The sequence below is a fragment of the Leucoraja erinacea genome, chromosome 28, assembly GCF_028641065.1.
Source record: "Leucoraja erinacea ecotype New England chromosome 28, Leri_hhj_1, whole genome shotgun sequence".
Taxonomy (NCBI): Eukaryota; Metazoa; Chordata; class Chondrichthyes; order Rajiformes; family Rajidae; genus Leucoraja; species Leucoraja erinaceus.
Window position 1 is genome coordinate 11,923,626 of NC_073404.1, and position 24,722 is coordinate 11,948,347.

Below are 24,722 nucleotides of genomic sequence, written 5' to 3' on the forward strand. Positions count from 1 at the left end.
GTGAGGGCTGAACCCGGTGCTTGGGATGGGGCCGTAACCGGGACCGAGAAAGAAGCCGCTGCCTGGGCTGGAACCAAGGACGAGCCTGGGTCCGGGGTCAAGGACAAGCCCGGAGATGAAGTCGGGGCGTGGATTGGAGCCCAGGCAGCGGCCGAGCTGAGGCATGGAGTCTACAGCCAGGGCCAGGCCGAGTACGAGAACCAGGCTGAGTTCCAGGCCCTGGCGCTGCTCTACGACCTGGGTAGATGCTGGGGCAGGGAATGGTAGTGAGGGTCGGAGGATGAGGGAAATGAGGAAGAGGGAGATGGGGTGGGGAGTGAGGTGGTAGAGGGAGATGGGGGGGGTGTGGAGGAGGGAGGTGGTAGAGGGAGATGGGGGGGGTGTGGAGGAGGGAGATGGGGTGGCAGAGGGAGATGGAGAGAGTGTGGAGGAAGGAGGGGGGGTGGGAGAAGGGCGATGGGGAATATTGGAATATTGCATTGGGGGAACGGGTTGCCTTGGGGGAATGGATGGGTGATGGAATATTGCGCGCGGGAACGGGTTGCGTTGGGGGACCAGGCCTCCCATGTGACAGGGACCCAACGGTTCCCACTTAGACTAATATTTTTTAAATATTGAGAGTTGGAAATGTTTATGCAAGTTAGTGAAAGCCAATATACAGGCACTGAGGCAGCTGAGAAAACGTTTGGTATGTTGACCTTTATTGCAAGAGGATCTGAATGACAACAGACAATAGACAATAGGTGCAATAGATGAGTAGGTTATTCGGCCCTTCAAGCCAGCACCGCCATTCAATGTGATCATGGCTGATCATCCCCAATCAGCACCCCGTTCCTGCCTTCTCCCCATATCCCCTGACTCCGCTATCTTTAAGAGCCCTATCAAGCTCTCTCTTGAAAGTATCCAGAGAACCGGCCTCCACCGCACTCTGCGGCAGAGAATTCCACACTCACAGCTCTCTGTGAGAAAAAATGTTTCCTCGTCTCCGTTCTAAATGCCTTACCCCTTATTCTTAAACTGTGGCCCCTAGTTCTGGACTCCCCCAACATCGGGAACACGTTTCCTGCCTCTAGCGTGTCCAAACCCTTAATAATCATATATGTTTCAATAAGATCCCCTCTCATCCATCTAAATTCCAGAGTATACAAGCCCAGCCGCTACATTCTCTCAGCATATGACAGTCCCGCCATCCCGGGAATTAACCTTGTAAACCTACGCTGCACTCCCTCAAATTAGGGGACCAAAACTGCAAACAATACTCCAGATGTGATCTCACTAGGGCCCTAACTGCAGAAGAACCCTCTTTGCTCCTATACTCAACTCCTCTTGCTATAAAGGCCAACGTGCCATTTGCTTTCTTCACTGCCTGCTGTACCTGCATGCTTACTTTCATTGACTGATGAACAAGGACCCCTAGATCCCATTGTACTTCCCCTTTTCCCAACTTGACACCATTTAGATAGTAATCTGCCTTCCTGTTTTTGCTGCCTCACATTTATCCACATTAAACTGCATCTGCCCTCTCACCCAATCTGTCCAAGTCACCCTGCATTCTCGTAGCATTCTCCTCACAGTTCACACACCCGCCCAGCTTTGTGTCATTTGCAAATTTGCTTATGTTACTTTGAATCCCTTCATCTAAATCATTGATGTATATTGTAAATAGCAGCGGTCCCAGCACCGAGCCTTGCGGTACCCCACAAGTCACTGCCTACCATTCTGAAAGGGACCCTACTGTGTCTTTCCTGTCTGCCAACCAATTTTCTATCCATGTCAGCACTCTACCCCCAATATCATGCGCCCTAATTTGGCCCACTAATCTTCTATGTGGGACTTTATCAAATGCTTTCTGAAAGTCCGGGTACACTACATCCACTGGCTCTCTCTTGTACATTTTCCTAGTTACATCCTCAAAAAATTCCAGAAGATTAGTCAAGCATGATTTCCCCTTTGTAAATCCACGCTGACTCGGACCGATCCTATTACTGCTATCCAAATGTGCTGCTATTTCATCTTTTATAATTGACTCCAGCATATTCCCCACCACCGATGTCAGGCTAACTGGTCTATAATTCCCTGTTTTCTCTCTCCCACCTTTCTTAAAAAGAGTGTATGAGTAAAGACGTCCCACTCGAGTTATATTCTTCTTCTCTTCGTAGGCAGTGCCTCAGGGTCAGGGCTGACTTGTTTCCACTCTGGTTTTGTGGGTATGAGGCGGCTGATGACTGAAGACGTTTCCACATGGAGATACAAGGGACTGCATATGTTGGAATCTCGAGCAAAACAGAAAGTACTGGAGGAACTCAGCCGGTCAGGCAGCATCTGTGGAAGGAATGGTCAGATGGCTTTTCGGGCCTGAAGAAGGGTCCTGGCCAGAAAAGTCATCTGTCCGAGGAGAGAAATCTGAAAAAGAGAGGGATGGGGGTGCAGGACTAACCACATGATAGGTGGTTACAGGTGAGGGGAAAGGGAAAAGGGGGACTCGGAAATAACTATGAAGGAGAGGAAAGTAGTAGGGTGTGTGAATAAGGGGGAGTGATAGATGGTGGGGAAATGGGAGCGTGCCAGGTGGGGACACTGCACAGGGGGAGAGGGTAGAGGGTATTACTTGAATTGGAAGTCGAAGACGGACGGGGAGGGGTCAGAGTATAGAGTCGGACAGCACGCAAACAGGCCATTCAGCCCCACTTGACCATGGCGGCCAGGCTCTATGCGGCCGGTACGATTGGCCGGTCGTCAGGCCGGCAAGACTCTGTTGCCGCCCCTCTCGGACAGGTCGATGGTCTTGGTGTTGCTGCCGGCTGCGGAGCCGGAGCTGGTCTCCTCGCTGCCGCCAAGCGGGTCACGGCCACAACACAGGGTGGTCACCAGGCATGTCCGGAACTGTGTGGGAAAGAAAGGAGAGACGGTCAGAGATGAGGGAGGGGAGCTCAGTGACCTCCCACATCTCAAAGACATGCGTGTGTCAGTGGGTTAACTGGCTGCTGTAAATTGCCCCGAGTGTGTAGCTGGGTGGTAGAATCTGGGGGGAGTTCATGGGAATGTGGGGGGAAGAAAATGGAATTAGTGTAGATGGATGATTGATGGTTGACTTGGGTCAGGTGGATTAGAGGGGCTGTCCCTGTGTTGTACTGTATGACACACAAAACAAAGCACAGTGGGGCAAGTTCAGATCACCTGGCCTCTGTACATCCCTGTCAGCTGAGTGAACTGTTCTCTCTGGCCTAATCTGGGTCACTTTTTAGTCCAGAGACTTAAGCACAAAGCTATCATCGAACATTCCAGATGCAGTTCTGCGCTACTGGAGGTGCAGTACGTCAGTACCAACCTAAGGTCACATCAGGTAGATGCAAACACCCTTACAATCCATCACACATTCCAGACTCCCTACTATTGACTCCATCTACACTTCTCTCTTCTGCCTGCTCTCGTCAAGCAGAAGATACAAAAACATAAAAGCACATACCACAAGACTTGGGAACAGCTTTTTCACTGCTGTTATAAGACTTCTAAGTTGTTCTCCCATATAAGGTTCTAGTCCCAATCTTCCAACCTTCCTCATTGCTGACATTGGGCATTTTCGCCAGCACTGTAACACGGCAGTGCAGAAAACTATATTCGACACTGTGGTATTTTTACCTTTGTACAACTACCTGTTGTACTTGTGTACATTTTTTTAATGTGTCATATTATCAAAGGAATCAAGGGATATGGGGGAAAAAGCAGGAAGCAGGAAAAGTGGGGTGCTGATTTTAGATGATCAGCCATGATCATATTGAATGACGGTGCTGGCTCGAAGGGCTGAATGGCCTACTCCTGCACCTATTTTTCCATGTTTCTATGTTTTTGGAAAGTGGGATGAAAGCGGATCTCCCGCAGAAAACCCTTGCGGTCACGGGGACAACGTCCAAACTCCGCACGGATATGCACTCCTAGTCAGTATCGAACCCGGGTCTCTGGCGCCGTAAGGCAGCAACTCAAACTGCAGCACCACCATGCAGAGTTGCTGCCTTACAGCGTCTGTGACCCGGGTTCAATCCTAACTATGAGTGCTTGTCCGTGGGGAGTTTGTACATTCCCCGCATGACCTGCGTGGGTTTTCTCCAGGTGCTCCGTTTTCCTCCCACACTCCAAAGACTGATTACGTGATTAATGAGAATTTTAAGCTCCAGACCAATATTATAATGAATGTTCTTTGTGGCTTGGTTCTACTGTTGCTATTCATGCTCCATATGGTATAAGATTGGAAGGACTTTACTCAGGATGGTGGTAATGTGGCTTATATTCATACATCGATCATAACTTGCCTTCGCATTAATGGAAACCACAAGCTTTGAATCATAAAATTATGACAAGGGAATTCGCCGACGACAGGAGATAGGGAATTGAATGGGACGACCAAGAATGATAATGTTATTGCTTTAGAGGAATGTTGATTTGGCAATAATACGCAGAAAAGTCAAGATAAGAATTAATCTGCATGTTCAGCATTGAATTAATGAGAGGGATAGATGAATATGCTTTGATGAAAGTGCTTGTTGATCCAAATTTAATAGACAAAACAAGATTTGGAGAACAATTTGCTGAATTGTTGCCAATTAAGAGTTTTTTTTCTTTCAGTCTGAAGAAGGGTCCCGACCCAAAATGTCACCTATCTCTTTTCTCCAGTGATGCTGTCTGACCCGCTGAGTTACTCCAGCACTTTGTGTCTACCTTTGGTGGAAACCAGCATCTGCAGTTCCTTCCTAGATATCTCGGGGTTCCCTTTCACTCTGTGCCTGGCCTTTGCAATTTTTTAGCCTGGCTTTCCACTCCATAGATCTACTTTTTCTCATAATCATCTGTTGGCAGCTGAGAGTCCCTCCCCGCAACCCGCTCCCCGATCCCCCAGACCATTTAATTCCACGGCACGCATACCATCAACCCCTCCCTTTGGTCCCTCTGCATCACAGACTGTGCAGTAAGGAACTGCAGATGCTGGTTTGCACTGAGGATATTCACAAAGTGCAGAGTGGCTCAGCGAGTCAGACATCATCTCTGGATAGAAGGAATGGATGACGTTTTGGGTCGTCTGAAGAAGGGTATCGACCCAAAACTTCGCTCATTCGTTCTATCCCCAGAGATGCTGCCTGTCCTGCTGAGTTGCTCCAGCATTTTGTGCCTATCTTCAGGGACTCTGCATTCTGCAACATCTCACAGAAATGTTCAGTCTTCAGATCTAGGACAGCAACACACCACCGACTGACTCCAGTGTCACTTCCAAGAGTCTCTTGACCGCTGGATGCTTGTGCTTGCAACACCGTCACATTTTAAACTTTTGCATCTTCTGCTCTATTTCGGATAGAAATATCTGCACTTCTCATCTCAGCGATCTACCAGCTGCTGATTGTAGGTCAAATAGATTAATTGCATGCAAGCCCAGGTTTTGTGAATTTAATATCCTAAAATGCCAAAAGCCAAGGCCCAAGAATGAAAAGGAATCCCTCATATCCAGGCATGGCTACTGTGGCTTCTCTGCCACAGAAGGCAGCAGAGGCCATTTCACTGGATGTTTTCACGAGAGAGTTAGATATAGCTCTTTGGGCTAACTGAATCAAGGGATATGGGGAGACAGCAGGAATGGGGTACTGATTTTGGATGATCAGCCACGATCATGTTGAATGATGGTGCTGGTTCGAAGGGACGAATGATCTACTCCTGCACCTATTTTCTATGTTTCTATTTTTATTATCTGATTTAATTCAATAGCATGCAAACACAAGCTTTTCATTATATCTCAGTGCACATGACAATAATAAACTCCTCCAACCTCATTTACTGTATGCGCTGTTCCAGGTATCAACTCCTGTACATTGGCGAGACCAAGCGCAGGTGTAATGTCTTGGTACAATATGGAGCATGTATTACATATATAACATTTCGTGCCCAGACATCACATCTCCCTCTTTACTTTACAGACATCACCGGCACTGACATTTATAGTATATGCATGTTCCATATTGTACCAAGACATTACATCTCCCTCTTCACTTCAAAGATCTTACAGCAGGGTCACCGATCATTTCACTGAACACCTCCGCTCAGTCCGCCTTAACTTGCCTGATCTCCCGGTTGCTCAGCACTTTAACTCCCCCTCCCATTCCCAATCTGACTTTTCTGTCCTGGGCCTCCTCCATTGTCAGAGTGAGGCCCAGCGCAAATTGAAGGACCAGCACCTCATATTTTGCTTGGGTAGCTTACACCCCAGTGGTATGAACATTGACTTCTCTAACTTCAAATAGCCCTTGCTTTCCCACTCTCACCATCCCCTCCCCCTTCCAGTTCTCCCACCAGTCTTACTGTCTCCGAATACATTCTATCTCTGTTCTGCCCACTCCCCTGACATCAGTCTGAAGAAGACCATGACCTGAAACATCATCCATTCCTTCTCTCCAGAGATGCTGCCTGTCCCGCTGAGTTACTCCAGCATTTTGTGTCTATCTTCGATTTAAACCAGCATCTGCAGTTCTTTCCTACACATTAATAAACCAATTCTCCCTGAAGTTCTTGGCGAATGAGTTACCTCTTTTATGTGAGATTTTACCCTGTCAGCCGCTGTACTCCCAATATCAGTACACTTCAAAAGTCTTACCGGCTAGACAGCACCTTGGGATGTCCTTGGGTCCTCTTAAATCAACTGCCCAGAGATTCCATCCCCAGACAGGCCACCAGATGGCAGTGGCAGGCAGGCTCCAGAGATACAGGGAGAGAGGGTTTTGGATAATCCGCTCTAAAGGGAAATTCCTATGATTCGGCAACTGGGTCACCTGGTATTGTTTGCCAAGTCAACCACCCATTCACCAGGACCTACTTACCATGTTCTCTTTAAACTCACCTCTTCTGTTTCCCATGCTCCTTTATAAACTTAAAAGATTAACTGGAATGTATATATTTTTGTTCATGAATGAAAAGTATTGGAATATTAGTAAAATCTATTAGTCTGGCACCAGTGAATTCCTAACCCTGCCAGATGAACGGATTTCTATTGTGTTAAGGGTAGGAATGACACAGTGGTGCAGCTGGTAGAGCTGCTGCCTCACAGCGACAGAGACCTGCTTTGATATGGTATGGTATGGCAACTGCTCTGTCTCTGACTGGAAAGCACTACAGAGGGTGGAGAAAACTGCCCAACGCATCACCGGTTCCTCATTCCCCAACATTGAGACTGTACAAAGCAAGCAATGTCTGCGGAGGGCGCGCAGCATCGTCAAGGACTGCTCTCACCCCAGCCACAGTCTGTTTACCCTCCTCCCATCCGGGAGGCGCTACAGGTCTCTCCGTTGCCAGACCAGCAGGTCCAGGAACAGCTTCTTCCCTGCGGCTGTTACATTACGTAACTCTGCACCTTGGTGATTGCCAGTCACCCCCCCCCCCCCACCCCGGACACTCCTTCCCCCAGAAAAATTGCACTACTACTACTGTATGTACATATATATATTTATTGCTCATTATTCTATGTTCGCTCTTCTGGGGAGATGCTAACTGCATTTCGTTGTCTCTGTACTGTACACTGCACAATGACAATAAAGATTGAATCTGAATCTGATCCTGACCTCAGGTAGACATAAAATGTTGGAATAACTCAGCGGGTCAGGCAGCATCTCTGCTCGACCTGAAACGACACCCATTCCTTCTGTACAGTGATGCTGCCTGACCCGCTGAGTTACTCCAGCATTTTGTGTCTACCTGTGATTTAAACCAGCATCTGCATTTATTTTCTACACATTTGATCCTGACCTCGGCTGCTGTCTGTATGGAGTTTTGTAAGTTCTCCTAGTGTCCGCGAGGGTCTCCTTTGGCTTCCTTCCACATCCCAAAGATCTGCGGGTTTGTAGGTTAATTGGCCTCTGTCAATTGCTGCCAGTGAGTTGGGCGTGAAAGTGGATGTGAAAGTGGGATAACATAGAACCAGAGCAAACGGGTGATCGATGGTCAGCGTGGACTCGATGGACGCAAGGACCTGTTTCCGTGCTGTATCTTTCAATCAGTAGCAACATCACTGAGGCCGATTGGATAAACCACCTCACGGCCTTGAGACCCAGCCACATCCCCCTACTCCTGTGATAGTCTCACAACCAAAACTCTGCAGAAGTGGGAGGAAGAGAAGACCGTACAACTAATGGTGCTCGTCATAAAATATTGTGCTGGAGTTGTTGGAAATGAAAGAGTATTCTCCCGTGCAGCACCTCAGGCAGGTGAATGGAGGAATAATTAGTTTAGTTTAGTTTATTAATGTTACATGTACCAAGATGCAGTGAAAAGATGTTGTTTGAGTGCTATCCAGTTAAAGATTATGTATGAATACAATCAAGCTGTCACAGTGCACATTTAAAAGATAAGAGGTACAACATTTAGTTCAAGATATAACAATTGAGGTCCAATAAAGTCCGAATAAAGATAGTCCGATTCAATGAGGTAGAGGGGAGGTCAGGACTGTACTCTAGCTGATGAGAGGACCGTTTAGTTACCAGATAACAGCTGGGAAGAATTTGGCAAAAAAAATAACTGGGAATATTTAACAAAGACCTCGTTTGAACATCAAGGAATTGATTGATTGGGTGACAAGCCGGCTGTTTGTCAACCATTCCACTACAAAAGGTGGAGGACTGACAGTGATGGGTACGTCAGGCACTAGTGATGGGTGACTGGAGGGGGGGGGGGGGGGGGGGGGGGGGGGAAACAGTGTGGGGTGAGCAGTCACGCAATGAAAGGTGCAGGGAGGCGTGAATGGAGAGTTGGAGACCCACCCCACCCCCGGGATGGACCGGCCGTACCTGTTTGTTCATGAAGACGTAAATGACGGGGTTGTAGATGGTGGCGGTCTTTGAGAAGTAGGAAGGCATGGAGGCCAGGGTGGGCTGAATCACGATGTCCTTATTAATTGCAATCACCATGGCAAAGGTGGTGTAGGGCAACCAGCAGACCAGGAAGGCCATCACCATGGCGACCACCATGCGGGACACCTCTCGCTCGGCGCGCTGCGTGCTCTGGCTGTCCTTCTGTTGCTGAGCGACCTGCAGAGGGAGAGAAGATGGTTCACTCACGTTCTCTGGCATCAGTCACAGCACCGGGAGTGGACCGCTGTCCCGTCAAACGCTCCAAAGACAGGACTTGATATCTAAAGGGGCTGCTCCTTGCCTTCTGGCGACATTTCACACCCACCATCCTCATCGTTAGACACCCAGTGCGTAGGGGAGAGGGTAGGGTTGACGATGTCCTGGTTGGGTTGCTCCTAGGCCTGGCCATCTGCGAGTCATGGCGCCAGGCGGAAGAGGGCTTTGCCCCTTTTCCGGGTTTACATCTGTGCCCGGGTGGTTTCAGAGAGGGACTGTGCGCTGTCCACGGACACCCTATGGGATTTCCAGGACATGTATCCTTAATAAGGATGGGGAAATAGTTGTTTAAGGAAAATTTGTTTTACTTGTATTGTGGTAGTGGGTTTTGTTTTGAATTATTTGGTATTGTAAATAGTATTGTAAATAATTGAACAAATCTATTTTTGGTAAAAGAAAAGACAGGACTTGCACACAGAGTGAAGTTCCCTCCACACTGTCCAGTCATATACTCCCTATGAGGAGCTTTAAACTACATCTAACCTCTAACCAGAACTGCATCCGCTGGGAGGTCAGCTTTCTCAACCCTCGAGTCAGTGATTTGCAAGTGCTCCTCAACTCTGGAACACAATTCGTCACATTCCTCTATTCTATCAGAATCCAACAGTTTAACACCCAGTGCATTATCGAATGCCTAATGGGATGGCTGAATGATTGGTCCATGTGGTGAAATGGCAATTGCTGCTGAGGGAACGGATGTGCTACAATGCTGAGACCTCTGCATCTTCCCCTTTGCCCCACCTACCCGAGTTAGATCTGATCGCGTTTATTGTCTGATCGGATCAGATAATTTGCAAAACAAAGTTTTTCACTATTTCTTGGCACACGTGACAATAATAAACCTAAACCTAAATAAACTGAAACCTTTCACAGAATCAAAGAATGTGGAAACAAACCCATTGGCCCAACATGCACATGGAGCATCAGGGGCAAGTTGGGCCAAAGGGCCTGTTTCCTGGACTATGTAGGACTGTGGAGTCTGAGATGCGGTTGCCTTTGGTCACTGCACTCCCCCTGCTGGTGATGGGAGAAACTCCGTCTACCAAGGCAGGCAGGATAACGGTCACAGACAAGACAGTTGCCACTGAAGTCTCCTGTACAGGCTCCTCCCCCACACCCTGCACTTGCTCACCCTCATTCACCGTCTGGGCACAAAGTGTTGGGGTTAGGAAGGAGAAATAGATCAGCCATGATTGAACGGCGGAGTAGACTTAATGGGCTGAATGGCCTAATTCTACACCTATTCCTTATGACCTTAAAGTGTCAATTTTTGTCGCGCGATTGGGGGTCCCTCCATTCAGGGATTCTCCCCCTCTATGTCGGGGACCTAGAGTGGATGGTACTACACTGAGGAGTCCTATGTAACCTGTTTCTCTCGCGGTTCACAGACTCACCAGCCGCCTGCCACTTTTGCGGGCTGGACGAGTCTGTGTTCCACATCTACATGGAGTGTGTGAGGTTGCAGCCTCTGTACCGAATTCTAAAAGGGCTGCTGCTTGCCTTCTGGCTGCACTTCACACCCACCTTTGGACACCCTGTGTGTAGGGGAGAGGGTAGGGCTGAAGATGTACTGGCTGAGTTGCTCCTAGGCCTGGCCAAGCTTGCCATCCACGGGTCACGGCGCCAGGCGGAGTAGGACTCTGCCGAGCCGGCTGCTGCCCCTTTGCCAGGATTGCATCTGCGCCCAGGTGGTTTTAGAAAGAGACTATGCGCTATCCAAGGGCACTTTGGGGGATTTCCTGGACCGCTGGTGGAATACATCTTTAATAAGGATTGTGATATAGTTATTTAAGAATATTTGATTTACTGGTATCATGGTGGTGGGTTTTGTTTTGAATTATTTAGTATTGTAAATAGCATTATAAATACTTGAACTAATCTATTTTTGCTTAAATTTAAAAAAGGAGCTGATGCTAGAAGCCTCCGGCCGTCGCGTCACAGTTGTGAGTACAGACGTTAGGCGGTCATGTTACAGTTGTACAAGACAATAGTGAGGCCACATTTAGAGTATTGTGTTCAGTTTTGGTCACCCTGTTATAGGAAAGATGATAAATTGGAAAAAGTGCAGAGAAGATTTACGAGGATGTTGGCAGGATTTGAGGGCCTGACCTATAGGGAGAGGTTGAGCAGGCAAGAACTTTATTCCCTGGAGTGCAGGAGGATGAGGGGTGAGGATACCCTTTTTGAAGGGTATAAAATCATGTGGGTTATAGAGTCTTTTACCCAGAGTAGGGGAATCGAGAACAAGAGGACATAGGTTTAAGGTTTTTTTTACACAAAGGTTGGTGGGTATATGGAACAAGCTGCCAGAGGAGGTGGTTGTGACAGGTACTATCACAATGTTTAAAAGACATTTGGACGGATGCATGGATAGGACAGGTTTAGAAGGATGTGGGCCAAATGCAGGCAGGTTAGATAAGTGTAGATGGGGCATGGGAATGTCGGCGTGGGCAAGATGGGCCGAAGGGCCTATTTCCATGCTGACTCTTTGACTCTGAGTTGGTGTTCAGAGCTCCTGAGTGCGGGGTGACTCAAAATGCTGCTCCTATCGGCTGCTGAGAGCTCAGATCTACATTTGGAACACACTGAAGATTAACCAACATTTTAACAGGCCCTGTGATATCATCAAAGCAGTTTCTGAACCTGTAGCGATTCATGCCTATGCCCAGAGACGATGCTTTGGGTAGCACTAAACCCTTCAGACGGTGGGCAAATGGCCCTGACCTCCTTGCCGGTTGGCTGGGGGACCACATGAACAAAACGGAACCACAGAGCGACTGGAGGCCGAAGGGAGGAGAGCACCGATCCCCGTGGCAGAACCATTCAGCAAACTCACGGCTCGGAGGACCACCAGCAGACTGGAGTAGGAGAAGATGATCAGGCTCAGGGGCATCATGAAGCAGGTGACGAAGAGGGCCACCACGTAGCTGTTATTGTTGGTCCCACCCGTGTACCAATTTGGTCCACAGGACGTGCGCAGTCCTGGAGGCCCAGAGGGAAAATGGCGTTAATAACACAAAGCAGTCATCTCCAGAGTCTCCCCTCTCCCAGCGCACCCTGCCCCAGACAGAAGTCCCTCCATGTCAATAGGGGAAGGTCAGGTATATTCCCAACTACTTGCACACAGCAAGGTCCCACAACAGTAACATGATAACATAGGGAAGCCTGCTTCACTGTGATCGAATGAGTGATGAGTGGCGCCATATTTTGTGTGTAAGTGCGAGATGGGCTATGATTAGACTGCATTTGGAGTATTGTGTGCAGTTCTGGTTGTCCATCACAGGAAGGGCGTGGAGACTTTGGAGAGGGTGCAGAAGAGGATGATCAGAATGTTAGCTGCATTAAAGAGTTTAGCTACAAGGAGAGTTTGGAGAAACTTGGAATGTTTTCTCTGCAGAAGTCGAGGATGATCCAGAATGTTCCATGCACCTGACAGAGCTTGAGAGAATTAAAGAGGTGTGCCAAGCTTGTAGCTACAAGAAGAGAGGCTGAAATCGCTGAAAAACAAAGTATGAGAAAGTTTAATACTTATGAAAATGTGATATTTCCGACTTTTTTTTAAATGACTTTGCAAAACATCTGTTTTCGCTTTTTTATTATGGGGTATTGTGTGCAGTTTGATGATAAGAAAAATGAATTTAATCCATTTTGGAATAAGGCTGTAACGTAACAAAATGTGGAAAAAGTGGAGGGGTCTGAATACTTTCTGAATGCACTGTAAGTATGTAGAATCATGTGGCATCAAGTAGGCAGTTGGAATATTTTTCCCAGTGTCTAAATGTGAAAGACTAGATAGGTTTAGGACGAGAGAGGCAAAGTTAAAAGGAGGTGCTAGATACGTTTTTTTTACAGAGATTGCATGAGGCCTAGAACGCGCTGCCAGGGGTGGTGGAGGCAGATATGATAATGGTGTTTGAGGCTTTTAGATAGAGATATGGAAATAGATGCAGGGAATGGAGGGACATGGATCACATGCAGACAGAGATTAGTTTAACAGCATCATATCCGCATGACCGCTGCGGATATTCTTTGCTGTTGTGTTCTGTGTTCTATTTGAACAACTGATCATCAGCTCGTGAGGGCAGAAGCTAAAGGGCACGTTGGGAAGGGGGAGAGGGAAGGAAAGAAAGTGTGATCCCAAGGGACGGTCCAAGTCCAGGTCCAGGTCCGAGTGAGGATTTGGAGACACGGGAGAACGTGCAAAGCTCCCCTTGTGTAGACCCAGTGAGAGGGAGTGTGGGACCGGACCAGAGGCTGAGGGTGGGGGGAACCTCTTACAGGCATCTACTGAATTGAAAGGTTTGGTAGGCTAGGGATTGTGACCCAGGTGCCAAGGACCACAGATATCAGATGAATGCATCGATCTAGAATTTGCAGAAGGCTGCAGGAGTAGCAGATTCCAGGCTGGTACAGGAGGGGGTCGAGAGGGATTGGGGTTCCACAGTGAAGGCAGAGGGACAGCCGTGTGGAATCGAGTGTGGAGTAGCAAGAGGGAGTGCCCATTGGAAGGGTCTGTGCGGCGCCGTGGTGAGTTGGGGGGGGGGTCCTGAGTCTTGCTCCGGCACTTACCCTCAGTAACGTAACTGCACCATCCGAACAGAGGCGGGGCCGTCCAGACCAGTGACCAGAGCCAGGTGAAGAGGCAGCCCCAGACCGCGTGCCGCTGCTGAAAGCGGAAATCACCCAAGGGTTTGCAGACGACCACGTAACGTTCGAAGGCCAGGATCGCCAGCGACCACAGCCCCACGATACCTACCGGGAAAGACAGCCTCACCACTGGGTACCCGGGAGGACCAGACAATCCATGTCTCATCCTGACTCCCTCCAATCTCTTCTTCTCCCCCTCTCTCTCTCTCTCTCTCCAACCATCGCACAAGATTAAGCCATTCAACACAACCTTCCCTGTGCTGCCAGTGGCTCCTATGATACAGAGAGGGGCCCATCTGTTTTGTTCACAGGATCTGGGTGTCATAGGCAAGGCCAGCAAGAAGGATAGTAAAAGCTTCTTTAGGTTTGTGAAGAGAAAAAAAATTAGTTAAGCCCAAAGTTGGACCCATGTAGACTGAAAAAGGTGAATTTATTATGGGGAACAAGGAAATGGCAAATGAGTTGAACAGGTACTTGTGGCCAGAGGATCTGGGGTGGTGAAGGAACTGAAGGAAATTCACATTAGGCAGGAAATGGTGTTGGGTAGACTGATGGGACTAAAGGCTGATAAATCCCCAGGGCCTGATGGTCTGCATCCCAGGGTACTTATGGAAGTGGCTCTAGAAATCGTGGACGCATTGGTGTTCATTTTTCAATGTTCTATAGATTCAGGATCAGTTCCTGTGGATTGGAGGGTAGCTAATGTTATCCCACTTTTTAAGAAAGGCGGGAGGGAGAAAACAGGAATTATAGGCCAGTTAGCCTGACATCGGTGGTGGGGAAGATGCTGGAGTCAATCATAAAAGATGAAATTGCGGCACATTTGGATAGCAGTAACAGGATCGGTCCAAGTCAGCATGGATTTACAAAGGGGAAATCATGCTTGACTAATCTTCTGTAATGTATCTTGAGGATGTAACTGGGAAAATGCACAAGGGGGAGCCAGTGGATGCAGTGTACCTGGATTTTCAGAAAGCATTTGATAATGTCCCACATAGGAGATTAGTGGGCAAAATTAGGGCATATATTGGGGGTAGAATGCTGACATGGATAGAAAATTGGTTGGTAGACAGGAGATTAACGGGTCCCTTTCAGAATGGCAGGCAGTGACTGGTGGGGTACTGCAAGTTTTGGTGCTGGGATCGCAGCTATTTGCAATATACATCAATGATTTAGATGAAGGGATTCAAAGTAACATGAGCAAATTTGCAAATGACACAAAGCTGGGTGGCAGTGTGAACTGTGAGGAGGATGCTATGAGAATGCAAATTGACTTGGACAGGTTGGGTGAGAGGGCAGATGCATGGCAGATGCAGTTTAATGTGGAAAAAAGTGAGGTTATCCGCTTTGGTAGCAAAAACAGGAAGGCAGATTATTGTCTAAATGGTGTCGTTGGAAAAAGGGGAAGTACAATGGGATCTGGGGGTCCTTGTGCATCAGTCAATGAAAGTAAACATACAGGTACAGCAGGCAGTGAAGAAAGCGAATGGCATGTTGGCCTTCATAACAAAAGGAGTTGAGGATAGAAGCAAAGAGGTCCTTTGCAGTTGTATAGGGCCCTAGTGAGACCACACTTGTAGTATTGTGTGCAATTTTGGTCCCCTAATTTGAGGAAGGACATTCTTGCTAATGAGGGAGTGCAGCGTGGGTCTACAAGGTTCATTCCCGGGATGGCGGGACTGTCATATGCTGAGAGAATGGAACATCTGGGCTTGTATACTCTGGAATTTAGAAGGATGAGAGGATATCTTTTTGAAACATATAAGATTATTAAGGGTTTGGACACGCTAGAGGCAGGAAACATGTTCCCGATGTTGGGGAGGTCCAGAACCAGGGGCCTCAGTTTAAGAATAAGGGGTAAGGCAATAGACAATAGGTGCAGGAGTAGGCCATTCGGCCCTTAAAGCCAGCACCGCCATTCAATGTGATCATGGCTGATCATCCCCAATCAGTACCCAGTTCCTGCCTTCTCCCCATATCCCCTGACTCCGCTATCTTTAAGCCTTCTCTAGCTAGCTCTCTCTTGAAAGTATCCAGAGAACCGGCCTCCACTGCCTTCTGAGGAAGAGAATTCCACAGACACAACTCTCTGTGAGAAAAAGTGTTTCCTCGTCTCCATTCTAAATGGCTTACCCCTTATTCTTAAACTGTGGCCCCTGGTACTGGACTCCCCCAACATCGGGAACATGTTTCCTGCCTCTAGCGTGTCCAACCCCTTAACAATCTTATATATTTCAATAAGATCCCCTCTCATCCCTCTAAACTCCAGAGTGTACAAGCCCAGCCGCTCCATTCTCTCAGCATATGACAGGCCCGCCATCCCGGGAATTAACCTTGTAAAGCTACGCTGCACTCCCTCAATAGCAAGAATGTCCTTCCTCAAATTAGGGGACCAAAACTGCACACAGCACTCCAGGTGTGGTCTCACTAGGGCTCTGTACATAGGGCATTTAGAACGGAGATGAGGAAACACTTTAACTCACAGAGAGTTGCGAGTCTGTGGAATTCTCTGCCTCATAGAAAATAGGTGCAGGAGGTCATTTGGCCCTTCAAACCAGCACTGCCATTTATTGTGATCATGGCTGATTATCCACAATCAGTAACCCGTGCCTGCCTTCTCCCCATACCCCTTGATTCTGCTAGCCCCTAGAACTCTATCTAATTCTCTTTTAAATTCATCCAGTGAATTGGCCTCTACCGCCTTCTGTGGCAGAGAATTCCACAAATTCACACTCTCTGGTTGAAACAGTTTTTACTCACCTCAGTTTTAAATGGCCTCTCCTTTATTCTTAGACTGTGGCCCCTGGTTCTGGACTCCCCTAACATTGGGAACATTTTTCCTGCATCTAGCTTGTCCAGTCCTTATATAATTTTATATGTTTCTATATGATCCCTTCTCATCCTAAATTCCAGTGAATACAAGCCCAGTCTTTCCAATCTTTTCTCATATGACAGTCCCGCCATCCCGGGGATTAACCTCGTGAACCTACGCTGCACTGCCTCAATAGCAAGGATGTCCTTCCTCAAATTAGGAGAACAAAACTGCACACAATATTCCAGATGTGGTCTCACCAGGGCCCTGTACAACTGCAGAAGGACCTCTTTACTCCTATACTCAAATCCTCGCATTATGAAAGCCAACATGCCATTAGCTTTATTCACTGCCTGCTGTACCTGCATGTTTACTTTCAGTGACTGGTGTACAAGGACACTGAGGTTTTGTTGCACTTCCCTTTATCCTAATCTGACACCATTGAGATAATAATCTGCCTCATTGTACTTGCCGCCAAAGTGGATAACTTCACATTTATCTACATTATACTACATCTGCCATGCATCTGCCCACTCACCCAACCTGTCCAATTTACCCTACAAACTCCTAGCATCCTCTTCACAGTTCACACTGCCACCCAGCTTTGTGTCAGCTGTAAATTTGCTAAAGTTACTTTTAATTCCATCATCTAAATCATTAATATATATTGTAAGTAGTTGCGGTTGTGGCCCCAGCACCGAGCCTTGTGGCATTCCACTCGCCACTGCCTGCCATTCTGACAGGCACCCGTTTATTCCAACACTTTCTTCCTGTCTGCCAATCAATACTCTATCCATGTCAATACCCTACCTCCAATACCATGTGCCCTAATTTTGCCTACCAACCTCCTGTGTGGGACCTTATCAGAAGCCTTCTGAAAGTCCAGATACACTACATCCACTGGCTCTCCTTCATCCATTTTACTTGTTACTTCTTGCTCTTTCAAAGATACAGAGTTCCAGAATTTGGATCCAGTGGCGGAGAAGGTACGGCAGCATCTTTCCAAGTCAAAGCCAATGTCTGATTACCTTGGCTTGGGCAAACACCTCACCATTTTGCTCTTCTCACCTACACTGGCTCTTTAAGAGAAGATTCGACCCACTTCTTGCTTTTTCAGAGATACAGAATGAACCACGAATCTCCATGGTATGAAAAGCTGTGGACTAAATGCAGGTGAATGGGAACAGTGTAGAATGGTTAGAATAGACATGGTGGGCTGAAGAGCCTGTTTTTGTGCTGGATGACTCTCTCACCCTCAGTCATGAAGTTATTGATTGGGGATGATCAGCCATGATCACAATGACTGGCGAAGGGCCGAATGGCCTCCTCCTGCACTTATTTTCTATGTTTCTATGAATGGATAAAACAGGCTTGAGAGGCCAAATAGTCCTAATTTGCCTGGTTGAGACCAGGGAACATGTAGATATCTCCTTCTCAAGGAGGGGGGCTCCCTATGTTATGGACCAGGGGAGAGGCTGATCTCCACAGAGCTACAGGGACTACCCACAAGTACTCACCTGTCAGAGACACCATGAAACCTTCGAACTGACACATGGTCTCCCCCAGGGTGAAGTAGCCGTGGATGTTGTTGGAGAAGCTGACCGTGCTGCCGAAGAAAGTGACCATCAGGTTGGCCACTGCCAGGTTGACCAGGATGTAGTTGAGGGGTGAACGGAGTTTCTTGTACTTGAGAGACACCAGGATCACCAGGCCATTGACAAAGGAGGCCAGGAAGACCACCAGCCCCATCAGCGTGGCCACCACCATGTAGGTGCTCTTTGAGGCGTAGTGCGGCCATTGGGGGCCCTCAAAAGCACCAACGGTCCCGTTGTGAGGGGTAGCAGGAGCCATTGGAGCAGAATCCACTGCTGCCAGTTCTCCTCACTCTGTGGAGCTGGCTTAACTGACCATAGTCCACGGTGGGCGCTCAGAGAGTTTGTTAAACCCTCTTTATAAAGGTGCAGCGGCTTAGCATCATATTAGACGAGCTCGCTCGCCTGGGACTATAATCTTTCTTTCCATTCATTTAGGATAATTGCTGCTTTGAAAGGATCGCTTTTTTTAAAAAAGTACTTTCATTAATTATGATACACTGAAGCCATGTTTGCATTCCTGTGACTCTCAGCTGGGGGTGGGGTTAGTTTGATTCCACTTTCATGACGGCTTATTTCTCTACTTCTCCCTCTCCATCCACAAGTATCAGTGCTTCTAAATTCACAAAGATCTGCATGTTGTGTGGGTAAAAAGAGCAGATGGTGGGATATGGATCGGTGAGAGTCGGTGATTGGGCAAGGAGTTGGCAGATGGGGTGTGATGTGGAAAAATGATAGGTTCTGCACTTTGGAAAGAAGAGTGAGAAAGAACATTTTTTATTTAAACTGAATGAAACTGCAAGATGGGAAATGGGGGACAGTGAGTGAGACACAAGAAGTTAGCACATGAGTATACAAGAGAGCTGATTGAACACTGCGAAGTAGGGGAGAGTTGCAGCTATTTCACAGGTGAGACTGCTCCTCGGGTTCAGAGTCAAGTGTTTAATTGTCATAGGTACTGACAATGGAACATTGAAATTCTCACATGCAGCAGAACACCTTAAAACACAACACACATAGTTAATATATAATATATAAATAAAAGTTCAATAAATGAAAAACCATAAATACCAGTGCAACTCTTCCCCCCCCCCTCCCCCCCTCCAGATGTCATTGGTACAAAACCAAAGACTATCCATAGAAGTTCATAGTTGATGTTAGTGTTGTGTAGTGTTCAAGAGCCTGATATCTGTTGGGAAGAAGCTGGTAATCACGGTTCAAGCTGGTGATCACGGTTCTCCGATTCCTGTACCTTCAGTGCCCGATCTGTGGTTAAGGATGTTCTTGCATTGGAGGTGATGAAGAGAAGATTAAGCCAGTCAATTCCTGGGACAAAGAGATTGTCAAACGATGATAGTTTGGGCCTGAACACATTGGAGTTGAGAAGAATGTGAGATGACAGGAGAGAAATAGGAACCCGAGGGTTCCTATTGATGCAAAGGGAGGTGGGTGAATGGAACGATCTGCTGGAGGAGGTAGTTGAGGCAGGTACGATCACAACATTTAAGAAATATTTAGATGGGTACATGGATAGGATTTGTTTAGAGGAATATGGGCCAAGCGCAGGCAGGTGGGACTAGTGTCGATGGGACATGTTGGGTGGTGTATGCTAGTTGGGGTGAAGGGCCTATTTCCACACTCTAACTCTGATTTTATTGAAACATGTCAGGCTCTGAGGGGAACTTTAGGGTGCATGTAAAGAACACAAGGTCCCCAGTGTGGATATCTATAACTAGGAGGTCATGTTACAGAAAAAGGAGTCGCCCATTTAGAAAGGTCGACTTATCCTTTCTTTGTTCCCGTTTCTCTTTATTTCTCTCTCTCTCTCTCTCTGTGCGTCTATCTTTCTAACTCTGTCTCCATTCTTTGTCGGTTTGCCTGTCTTCCTCTTGGTAATACACAAGTACAACAGGTAGTGCAGAAAAATAAATATCAGAATGCAGAATTTAGTGCTACGTTAGTGTTCAGCGTTGGAGCTCTTTAGCATTCCCTCTTTACCTTTCTCCCTCCATCGCTCTCTCTGACACCAGTAACTGAATATTGATGAGTAGCTGGAGGTTTGGAAAACTGTGATGCGATTGGCAAAGATTGAAGTAGGTGTGGAGAGCTGACCTTAGCCAGTTGCCAACTCATGAGTCAACACTTACTGAATTCCCTGTTTTGGGGAGGAGTTTATTTTTTAGTCATTTTGAGATCTGGGCATCATATTTATTGCTATCTCTATTTAGCTAAGGAAGTGAGCCGCTGTCTTGAGGTACCACAGTCCATGAGGTGAAGGTGCTCCCACGGTGCTGTTGGGGAGTGCTAGGATTTAGATTTACGAGCATATATTTCCAAGTCGGAACGGTACGTGGTTTGAGGGGAGCCTAGTGGCGGTGGTGTTCCCTGCACCTGCTGTGCTGGTCCTCATCACCAACTCAATCCTACACACTAGGGCCAATTTACAACCTTTACCAAAGCCATTGGAGCATCTTGGGCAAATGAATGCAGAACATTTTTCAGGTGTTGCACACTACACGAGGGAATGAATGTCAAGGGAAGGGATGGACTGCTGGTTCAGGTGGGCTGATACTGGCCTGGGTAGTGTCGAGCTTCCTGAATGTTTTTGGAACTGCAATCATCCAGGCAAGTGGAGAGCAGACTATCCTGCCATGCGTCTTGTTGATGGATGAACGGTTTTGGAGCGCCAGGAGGTGAGTCGCTCACCACAGGATTGCTAGCCTCCGACCTGCTCTTGCAACCAGTGCATCTATGTGGCTGGTCCGGTAGGGATTCTATTCGATGGTGATGCACAAGATATTGATGATGAGAGATCTGTAAAGGTTGTGTTATTGAATAGCAAGGATCTGTGGTGAGACTCACTTGTTGGAAATTGTCATTACTTAATATCTGTGGTGTGAATATTACTTACCAGCCAGAAACCCAAATCATTCAAGAAGGCGGTGGTCGCAGAAAACGACATGCCAGTATGCGGGCTGGGGCCTTGCCTCCTGCGCCCTCAGTGGTCCTCTAGATGCTCCAAGGTTTGTTGTGGGCCGGGTCCCCAGTCCAGTGTATGAACAGTGGCCGTATGAGGTGAGGGATGAAGCTCAAAAGTTGAAGCCTCCGGATCAACACGTCAGTGGAGTGGGCCACTGGAGGCCCTACAGGAGCCTGGGGCGCGATTAGATCAGGCACCACTCCAAGGGGCCGAGCGCATGGATCAGACGTGGCCTGCAGTGGTTTGGAGCAGTGAAGCAGCAGTAGAGGACATCATAACACGGCCAGGCCAAGTCAACCTTGCAACTCCAAGCCAGTGCCACCGCTGCCAGTACTAAGGGCCTTTATGACAAAGTTAAGACTATTTTCACAGACCATGCTTGGCTAAACTATCGATGAGGTAAACCTATACAGCATGGAAATTGATAATTCGCTCCAACTCGCCCATCTGGATTCAACTGGGTTTAGAATCTAAAGGAGCATTTTAATTTCAGTGCAACAAGGAGTCAAAATGGCAAAGAGTAAACTTGAGCTGAAGGAGTTTTGGGAAAAATATTGAATTTCCATTGTGCCTTTGTGATCGCCAACATGCTCCACACTCAAAGACATCACTGCCCTTCCACATCCACGCAAGAGTAGACGGAGCCTCAACATATCTCAGGAACAAGTCCTTCAGCCCACAATGTCTGTGCCAAGTTAAACTATGGCAGACATGCTGAAGAAGGGTCTCAACAAATGTCTGTCCATTCCCTCCCCAGATGCTGCCTGATCCACTGATTTCCTGCAGTACTTTGTGTTTTGTTCAAGATACCATGTTCAAGACAGCAAAAAAATGGGCATGAGGTGTACTCCTGGAGTTAAATGAGGGGCTGATTGATCTTCTGTTCCTTTGCTCTCAATGACTTGGCAGTTTGCTGACATTCAGTAAACAGACTGACAAGTTCACCCAAGTAAGCTGGCCCTGTCCCTCTGAAGTGTGCCTGTGGATCTGGTGGAGGATTAATGAGGTGATGGGGGAGGGGGTAACTGTAGTCAGTTAGTACTTGGGAAGAGAAGGAGCATTGTCTATCATACATGTAGTCTAATAGTAAACATGGTAGCTGATGACCATGTATTGCTGCAGGATGTAACACATTTGTGTGTGGACACACCGCACATTAAGGAATCCAAGCACAGGCATCTTCCACCCCGAGAGAGAGGTTCTCTTCAGGGGGCCTGAAAGACATCAGGTGTGACGGTCACCCTCTGCCTTGCACTTTTACTGCCACCTCACCACCAGGGGTCACTGTCTGCCCAGGTTTGCAGCTGAGCAGTGACCCAGTTTGTCCGCTCCTGCTGGGGACAGTGTGTGGCTCAAACTGGGGTGCTCACCTGGGACTGGTGTAACCCAAGACTCACATCTCAATGTCCTGGTTTGTTTGCTCCTGGGCCTGGCCAAGCTGTCTATACGTGGGTCCTGGCGGCGGTCAGCCACAGGTCTGCCCAAAAGCACAAGAAATTGCAGAGTTGTGGATGTAAGCCAGTCCATCTAACAAACCAGCTTCCCACCATAGACTACATCTACTTTTCATGCTGCCTCAGGAAAGTAGACAATATAATCAAGGATACAAAATGCTGGAGTAATTCAGCAGGTCAGGCAGTATCTCCGGAGGACATGGAGAGGTAATGTTTCGGGTCAATACCTTTTTCAGACTGGACATTTTCTCTGTAACTGTTACGCTACAATTCTGTATAACTATTTTCTGTACTCTGGTATTTTTCTCTTTGCACTGTCTGTTGGACCCGAGTATGGCTTGATTGTACTCACCTATATGGTGAAGTGATTTTACTGGATAGCATGCAAACAGAAGCTTTTCACTGTTGATACATGATAAACTAAAGCAAACCAAATAGACAATAAACTACCATGAGCAAAACACAAAGTGCCAGAAGAACTCAGCAAGTCAAGCAATATCTGTGGAGAGATTTGACAGATGATGTTTATCTGGGAGACATGGTTGCTCAACGGGAGAGTTGCTGCCTTACCGCACCAGAGACCTGGGTTCGATCCCGACTATGGGTGCTGTCTGTACATAGTTTGTACATTCGCCCCGTGACCTGCTTGGGTTTACTCTGGGTGCTACAGTTTCCTCCTATAGTCCAAAGACGTACCGATTTGTAGGCTAATTGGCTTGGTAAAGTTGTGAATTGTCCCTAGTGTGTGTAGGATTGTGCTAGTATATGGGGAACGCTGGTTAGCATAGACATGTTGGGCTGAAGGGCCTATTTCTGCGCTATATCTCTAAACTAAACTAAACTAATCTTCTTGACCCAAGATAAGTCCCAACCCAAAACAACGCCTGCCCATTTTCCTCCAATATATGCTGCTTGACATTGTGTTCCATGAGCAGTTTAATTTTTTCTTTCATTAAAAGTGCTCCAATGTCTTGAAGATAAAGTGTTAGTTCAGTAAGATGCAAGACCAAATCAATATGTTTGTGATGGCGGTAAACCTTCAGTGTTTATATGCCCAAGATTCAAACCAAGGCCTAAGCTGACGGTAAAGGTTGAAGGTTTGGAAGATGTTGGAATTCCTTGGACATATAACGGCATGGCATGTTGTAAATGTGTCACAAGGCATTCACTGTCAGAGGAGAGAATTAATGTTTAGGATGATGGATGTCTTTGTCCTGGAGAATATTCCAACAAGCTCTGTTGATGGTGGAAAGACTTTGGGGTTTCAGGATATTCTGAATCAACCTCATCTTCCATTGCTTTACTCCGACTGATTTGTTTATTCTGAGCAATGGGATTGAAAAAGTAAAATCCTCGCAAGGAAGCCTTACAATGAATGTGTTACAAAAATCAAATGCCAGATTGAGATCTCCAGTATTTTACAGTTTAAAAAAAACCTTTGAAAAGGTTGAACGTACAACTAACTATTTACTGTCTTCTGTCTGGAAGGAGATTAAAAAAGGATTATAAACAAACGCAAGCATTGTAGTCTTAAGTCATACACAATCTGTTTAGGGCAAATCTCCAGTGCTGGGCAGTAGGTTTGAATCTTCTAATGCCAATCCTCTTCGGGCAGATTAGTTTAACACCTCAATTGTTTACATTCTGCCGCACATTCATTAGTATCTAGTTTTTGCACCTTTGTCCGATTCTTCTTTTAATTATTCAAATCCAAATGACCCAATTCGTAGCTCGGGCAACTTTAATATCTGCACAAGTCCAATCAGACAAATGTTTCTTATTTCCACATGCAGTTTTGGTTACTGCAAAGAAACATCCACCCTGCAAATTATAGTGGAAATCTATATTTCAGCCTCAAACTCAAGGCGGATTTGTTTCTCTTTTCACAGATGCTGCGTGACCTGCTGAGTATTTAAGTTCAATTTATATTTACCAAAATTAAAAAATCTCCCCCCACAGTTGCTCCACCAGTTGGCTGTTCCAACCCCTAGCATCTCCAATGTCTTGTGTCCCCACCCACCTGACATCACGTAAATAAATGAAGCTTGAAAGAAACAGCATTCATTTACACGGTGCATCTGGCAC

General features: G+C 47.0%; 1 protein-coding gene across 1 annotated transcript; it reads right to left on the reverse strand.

Moving 5' to 3' along the window:
* Positions 1-480: 480 nt before the first annotated feature.
* LOC129710595 (pinopsin-like) lies at positions 481-24,667 on the reverse strand. The gene is made up of 5 exons (XM_055657717.1): positions 18,129-24,667; positions 13,722-13,904; positions 11,989-12,134; positions 8,814-9,053; positions 481-2,883 (listed from the first exon to the last, which is right to left on the reverse strand). Exons 1-5 carry the CDS (start codon positions 18,460-18,462, stop codon positions 2,737-2,739), a joined length of 1,050 nt encoding a protein of 349 aa, XP_055513692.1. The 5' UTR covers positions 18,463-24,667; the 3' UTR covers positions 481-2,736.
* Positions 24,668-24,722: the final 55 nt, after the last annotated feature.